Here is a 7,306-nt window from a genome sequence, read left to right as displayed (position 1 = left end):
TTAAACAAGTCATTTTTATTATTCATTTTCCAACCTGCAGGCCACATCTTGGGGTTTCCTTTCATTTCCCTGTTCACAAACCGCCTTCCAAATGACTACCATGTTTTAAAGTATGTAGTTCCAGAATCCCCTAGCCTCTGATAGCTAGCTTAGTTAGGACTTCACTATAGCTGTGGAAGAGGCCGCTCCTTTAGTTCTATATGGTTGACACTCTATATTTCAATAGTACAAACCTATTCAGGAACAGTAGGCAATGGAAAAGGCCCTTCAAATTTTGGATTCTCTTTTAAAGTTACTATTTCCGGAACATCCATTGTTATGGAAGATTGAAATTCAGTAGATATATTCTCTACCAGATCCTCATCTGCAGGAGGTGTTTTAGATAGTGGAGTCTGAACTTCCTCAATGGAGTATGTTGGAGAGATATTTGAAATATTGGCCTCTTCAGATGATGCTAGTTTTTTGGCAACAGAGACCATTTCTGAAGTCATTTCTTCAGTTGGTGGAAGATGAAGTTCAGCAGCAATATTTTCAGTTGGGGCCTGCTCAGCTGGTGGAGACTTAACTTTCACTAGGGCTTCTTCTGCAGGGACCTTCTCAGCTGGTGGACAATGAACTTTCTCTGGGGCCTCTTCTGCAGGGGCCTCCTCAGCTGGTGGAGCTTGAACTTCAGCTGTAGGCTCTTCTGCAGGGACCTTCTCAGCTGGTGGAGACTGAACTTTCTCTGGGGCATCTTCCAGTGAGGCCTTCTCAGCTGGTAGAGACTGAACTTTAATTGGTCCATCTTCTGCAGGGACCTTCTCAGCTGGTGGAGACTGAACTTTCTCTGGGGCCTCTTCCAAAGAGGCCTTCTCAGCTGGTGGAGACTGAACTTTCACTGGTCCCTCTTCTGCAGGGACCTTCTCAGCTGGTGGAGACTGAACTTTCTCTGGGGCCTCTTCCGCTGAGGCCTTCTCAGCTGGTGGAGACTTAACTTTCACTGAGGCCTCTTCCCCAGAGGCCTTCTCAGCTGGCGGAGACTTAACTTTCACTGGGGCCTCTTCTGCTGAGGCCTTCTCAGCTGGTGGAGACTGAACTTTCTCTGGGGCCTCTTCCGCAGAAGCCTTCTCAGCTGGTGGAGACTTAACTTTCACTGGTCCCTCTTCTGCAGGGACCTTCTCAGCTGGTGGAGACTGAACTTCCACTGGAGCCTCTTCCCCAGAGGCCTTCTCAGCTGGTGGAGACTTAACTTTCACTGGGGCCTCTTCCCCAGAGGCCTTCTCAGCTGGTGGAGACTTAACTTTCACTGGTCCCTCTTCTGCAGGGACCTTCTCAGCTGGTGGAGACTGAACTTTCACTGGGGCCTCTTCTGCAGGGACCTTCTCAGCTGGTGGAGACTTAACTTTCACTGGGGCCTCTTCTGCTGAGGCCTTCTCAGCGGGCGGAGACTTAACTTTCACTGGGGCCTCTTCCGCTGAGGCCTTCTCAGCTGGTGGAGACTGAACTTTCACTGGGGCCTCTTCTGCTGAGGCCTTCTCAGCGGGCGGAGACTTAACTTTCACTGGGGCCTCTTCCGCTGAGGCCTTCTCAGCTGGTGGAGACTGAACTTTCACTGGGGCCTCTTCCGCTGAGGCCTTCTCAGCTGGTGGAGACTTAACTTGCACTGGGGCCTCTTCTGCTGAGGCCTTCTCAGCTGGTGGAGACTGAACTTTCTCTGGGGCCTCTTCCGCAGAAGCCTTCTCAGCTGGTGGAGACTGAACTTTCTCTGGGGCCTCTTCTGCAGGGACCTTCTCAGCTGGTGGAGACTTAACTTTCACTGGGGCCTCTTCTGCAGGGACCTTCTCAGCTGGTGGAGACTGAACTTTCTCTGGGGCCTCTTCTGCAGGGACCTTCTCAGCTGGTGGAGACTTAACTTTCACTGGGGCCTCTTCTGCTGAGGCCTTCTCAGCTGGCGGAGACTTAACTTTCACTGGGCCCTCTTCTGCTGAGGCCTTCTCAGCAGGTGGAGACTTAACTTTCACTGGGGCCTCTTCTGCTGAGGCCTTCTCAGCTGGCGGAGACTTAACTTTCACTGGTCCCTCTTCTGCTGAGGCCTTCTCAGCAGGTGGAGACTTAACTTTCACTGGGGCCTCTTCTGCTGAGGCCTTCTCAGCGGGCGGAGACTTAACTTTCACTGGGGCCTCTTCCGCTGAGGCCTTCTCAGCTGGTGGAGACTGAACTTTCACTGGGGCCTCTTCCGCTGAGGCCTTCTCAGCTGGTGGAGACTGAACTTTCACTGGGGCCTCTTCCGCTGAGGCCTTCTCAGCTGGTGGAGACTGAACTTTCACTGGGGCCTCTTCCGCTGAGGCCTTCTCAGCTGGTGGAGACTTAACTTTCACTGGTCCCTCTTCTGCAGGGACCTTATCAGCTGGTGGAGACTGAACTTTCTCTGGGGCCTCTTCTGCAGGTACCTTCTCAGCTGGTGGAGACTTAACTTTCACTGGGGCCTCTTCCGCTGAGGCCTTCTCAGCTGGTGGAGACTGAACTTTCACTGGGGCCTCTTCCGCTGAGGCCTTCTCAGCTGGTGGAGACTTAACTTTCACTGGTCCCTCTTCTGCAGGGACCTTATCAGCTGGTGGAGACTGAACTTTCTCTGGGGCCTCTTCTGCAGGGACCTTCTCAGCTGGTGGAGACTTAACTTTCACTGGGGCCTCTTCTGCTGAGGCCTTCTCAGCTGGCGGAGACTTAACTTTCACTGGGGCCTCTTCTGCTGAGGCCTTCTCAGCAGGTGGAGACTTAACTTTCACTGGGGCCTCTTCCGCTGAGGCCTTCTCAGCTGGCGGAGACTTAACTTTCACTGGGGCCTCTTCCGCTGAGGCCTTCTCAGCTGGTGGAGACTGAACTTTCTCTGGGGCCTCTTCTGCAGGGACCTTCTCAGCTGGTGGAGACTTAACTTTCACTGGGGCCTCTTCCGCTGAGGCCTTCTCAGCAGGTGGAGACTTAACTTTCACTGGGGCCTCTTCCGCTGAGGCCTTCTCAGCTGGTGGAGACTTAACTTTCACTGGGGCCTCTTCCCCAGAGACCTTCTCAGCTAGTGGAGACTTAACTTTCACTGGGGCCTCATCCCCAGAGACCTTCTCAGCTGGTGGAGACTGAACTTTCACTGGGGCCTCTTCCCCAGAGACCTTCTCAGCTGGTGGAGACTGAACTTTCACTGGGGCCTCTTCTGCAGGGACCTTCTCAGCTGGTGGAGACTTAACTTTCACTGGGGCCTCTTCTGCAGGGACCTTCTCAGCTGGTGGAGACTTAACTTTCACTGGGGCCTCTTCCACTGAGGCCTTCTCAGCTGGTGGAGACTTAACTTTCATTGGGGCCTCTTTTTCAGAGGCCTTCTCAGCTGGTGGAGACTTAACTTTCACTGGGGCCTCTTCCACTGAGGCCTTCTCAGCTGGTGGAGACTTAACTTTCATTGGGGCCTCTTTTTCAGAGGCCTTCTCAGCTGGTGGAGACTTAACTTTCACTGGGGCCTCTTCCCCAAAGACCTTCTCAGCTGGTGGAGACTTAACTTTCACTGGGGCCTCTTCTGCAGGGACCTTCTCAGCTGGTGGAGACTTAACTTTCACTGGGGCCTCTTCTGCAGAGGCCCCCTCAGTTGGTGGAGACTTAACTTTCACTGGGGCCTCGTCCGCAGAGGCCTTCTCAGCTGGTGGAGACTTAACTTTCACTGGGGCCCCTTCTGCAGGTACCTTCTCAGCTGGTGGAGACTTAACTTTCACTGGGGCATCTTCTGCAGGGACCTTCTCAGCTGGTGGAGACTTAACTTTCACTGGGGCCTCTTCTGCAGGGACCTTCTCAGCTGGTGGAGACTTAACTTTCACTGGTTCCTCTTCTGCAGAGACCTTTTCAGCTGGTGGAGACTTAACTTTCACTGGGGCCTCGTCCGCAGAGGCCTTCTCAGCTGGTGGAGACTTAACTTTCACTGGGGCCCCTTCTGCAGGTACCTTCTCAGCTGGTGGAGACTTAACTTTCACTGGGGCCTCTTCTGCAGGGACCTTCTCAGCTGGTGGAGACTTAACTTTCACTGGGGCCTCTTCCGCTGAGGCCTTCTCAGCTGGTGGAGACTTAACTTTCACTGGGGCCCCTTCTGCAGGTACCTTCTCAGCTGGTGGAGACTTAACTTTCACTGGGGCCTCTTCTGCAGGGACCTTCTCAGCTGGTGGAGACTTAACTTTCACTGGGGCCTCGTCCGCAGAGGCCTTCTCAGCTGGTGGAGACTTAACTTTCACTGGGGCGTCGTCCGCAGAGGCCTTCTCAGCTGGTGGAGACTTAACTTTCACTGGGGCCCCTTCTGCTGAGGCCTTCTCAGCTGGTGGAGACTTAACTTTCACTGGGGCCCCTTCTGCAGGGACCTTCTCAGCTGGTGGAGACTTAACTTTCACTGGGGCCCCTTTTGCAGGGACCTTCTCAGCTGGTGGAGACTTAAATTTCTCTGGGGCCTCTTTTTCAGAGGCCTTCTCAGCTGGTGGAGACTTAACTTTCACTGGGGCCTCTTCTGCAGGGACCTTCTCAGCTGGTGGAGACTTAACTTTCACTGGGGCCCCTTCTGCAGGGACCTTCCCAGCTGGTGGAGACTTAACTTTCACTGGGGCCTCTTCTGCAGGGACCTTCTCAGCTGGTGGAGACTTAATTTTCACTGGGGCCTTTTCTGCAGGGACCTTCTCAGCTGGTGGAGACTTAACTTGCACTGGGGCCTCTTTTTCAGAGGCTGCCTCAGCTGGTGGAGACTTAACTTGCACTGGGGCCTCTTCTGCAGGGGCCTCGTCAGCTGGTGGAGATTGCACTTCAGCAGAGATCTTTCCTGTTTTCGGAGGCCTTACTTCAACTGCAAAGTCATGCTCATATAAAAGTACTCGAGTATCTTCTTTGATTTGTTGACTAAATGAAGATCTGTTGGTACTTTTCTTCCTAATTTCCTCATTGCTACTTGTTGCAGGTTGAAATTCAGGATGCTCAGTAATTAAAGTCTTCCCTGAGGATTTACGTTTCTGCACAGCCTCCTTTGACTTTGAAAAAGAACTACTTGGCCTGCCAGTAACTACTTTTGATTCACCAAAGCTCTTCTGTTCTTTGTTTTCATCTCCAGAATGAATGGTTTGGTCAGATCTGTCTAATTTTTGTTGACCTGAATGTTTGCTTGATGGAATTTCTACTCCATGAACACTCTCTGGAAATTCAGAAGCTGCTTCTCCAACAGCAGCTGGCTTTTCTTTAGGTACCACTGTTGCATCACCTGGCTTGGTTTCCTTTATCTCTTCAGTAATAATGTCTGTCTGCAAACATTCATCAACCTTTTCTTGCCCACGCTTTCTCTTTGTCCAAGTTTTCTGAAGCTGAGAAGATAATCTAAGAGACTCATAGTTGACTTTGCTTTCAGGAATGTTACTAATATTAAGGTTAGCTTTGGGGCCACATGATTGTGGTATAGGCAAGAGACACTTTATCTCTGATATGTCAGTCTGTTGGGATTTGTCTACCATTGGTTGGGTAGGTCTTCTTTTCTTTCGAATTTCTTGCCTCCCTGCTGAGATAGGCTGATCGGGTTCATCACTTCCTTCCATATTTAAAACTGCTGAATTTGAAATTTACTAACAGCAGGAATCACAATGTACCAAATGGTTAAGCCTTTACTTTCCTTCATTAAGTGTTATTCGGTTGAGCTCTTTCAGAAAAAAAAGTAATTTATAAATTACTGAATTCTGCATTACACTTTTTGGACCCCACCTTACTCAGTAAGCATCTTTCTTATTTAGTCTCTACTGTGACTAAATTTCACTTCTAGAAGTTTTCCTCAAGTGTCTATGACATCATAGGCAATTCTCACTACAATGTTCCATCTATGGTACTCCCAGCACTTTTTAACTTGGTAAACACTCATGGGAAATGGCTGCAAGTGAGAGATCTACTTTTGAAACATCAAGTTGAAAAAGAATCTGTCTATCATGGGAACATAAGTAAACTCCAGTAATGCTGCTGTCTAATAACTAAAATTGAACTTTCAATTCTGTTCTTTTCATCCTACTATCAAAGACAGTTAAATTGCAGAGTTCACAATGCTGCAGGCTAGTTTCAATTGTTGGAGAAAACAACTAACAGATATTTGACAATATTCAATCAATGTATGATTTTGTGATTTGAAAGTTAATATTGTTTGAAAAATTTGAGTTCTGAGGATCATATCCTTGTAAACGCCTTTCTTATGTCTTTAACATTCAGCAAAACAAGAATATCTATCTATCTATATCTATATCTATATCTATATCTATATCTATATAGATAGATATAGATATAGATATAGATATAGATAGATAGATATTCTTCTACTCCATTGTGATATATATATATATGTGTTATATATGTGTATATATATATATATAGTATGCCATGCTAGATATTTTTGTTTTCAACTATTTCAGAAAATAGTTTCATTCAAAGTTTGCCAAATAAATAATGTTGAGTCTAAAGATAAATCAAGTGAAAAAATAATGTATTTTAATGTAATCACTACATATTCTGCTTAATAACCACATAGAAATGAATTCCCCAATGAAAATTAAAAATTTAAACTGAAGCTTTGAAAAACAGAAACCCCATTTAGCAAACTGAAAATGGCACTATATTCTATTTGGAATATAAATAAAACTTTAACTTATATGTGACAAAAATTTTACTAGAAAGATGAACATTGGTCAAAAGATGTACAAAAATATATTTCTTTAGACTAAAGAAAGTTCAAGAGGAGGAAATAGACTTTAAAAATATAGTATAATCAAAAGAGAAAAGGTAATAAACATTTAAACAATCATTATGACTTTATTAACCTGAAAATATTTTTTTAAATGGTGGCTCAGTTGGTTGGAGCATTGTGCTGTACACCAAAAAGATGGAAGGTTTGATTTCTGGTGAAGGCACATACCTAGGTACGGATTTGATACCCGGTCAGGGGCATTTGGGTGGCAACCGATCAATGTTTTTCTCTTATATCAATGGTCTCTCTCTCTCTCTCTCTCTCTCTCTCTCTCCCTCTCTCTCTCTCTCTCTTTTCAAGAAAAAAAATCAATAAACATATCCTAACCTGAGGATTTAAAAAATGTTAATGCTGTGTTGCCTCTAGGAAATATAAAAGTATCATTGAATAATTCCCTTTATTTGATACACATTAGTCATAACTATAGCTAGGTTATCTTAGCCAAATAAATGAGGACTTTCCACATTTTTTGACCCAGCCCCTAAAACACTCTGTCTCTTGGAAGGGATCAGTGAATATTTGTTCAGTGTCATCATTGGAGGA

At 46.9% G+C, this 7,306-nt stretch overlaps 1 protein-coding gene across 1 annotated transcript; it reads right to left on the bottom strand.

The window, feature by feature from the left end:
* Nucleotides 1-233: 233 nt before the first annotated feature.
* FSCB (fibrous sheath CABYR binding protein) lies at nt 234-5,576 on the bottom strand. Its single transcript, XM_070407826.1, has 5 exons — nt 4,602-5,576; nt 4,011-4,181; nt 3,117-3,248; nt 1,512-2,789; nt 234-542 (listed from the first exon to the last, which is right to left on the bottom strand). The coding sequence occupies exons 1-5, from the start codon at nt 5,574-5,576 to the stop codon at nt 234-236; spliced, it is 2,865 nt and encodes a 954-aa protein (XP_070263927.1).
* Nucleotides 5,577-7,306: the final 1,730 nt, after the last annotated feature.

The sequence above is a fragment of the Myotis yumanensis genome, unplaced genomic scaffold, assembly GCF_028538775.1.
Source record: "Myotis yumanensis isolate MYYU_CA2020_CCGP unplaced genomic scaffold, mMyoYum1.0.hap1 SCAF_1, whole genome shotgun sequence".
NCBI lineage: Eukaryota > Metazoa > Chordata > Mammalia > Chiroptera > Vespertilionidae > Myotis > Myotis yumanensis.
The sequence above is the reverse complement of the archived record's forward strand: the minus strand, read 5'-3'. Positions and strand labels throughout refer to the sequence as shown.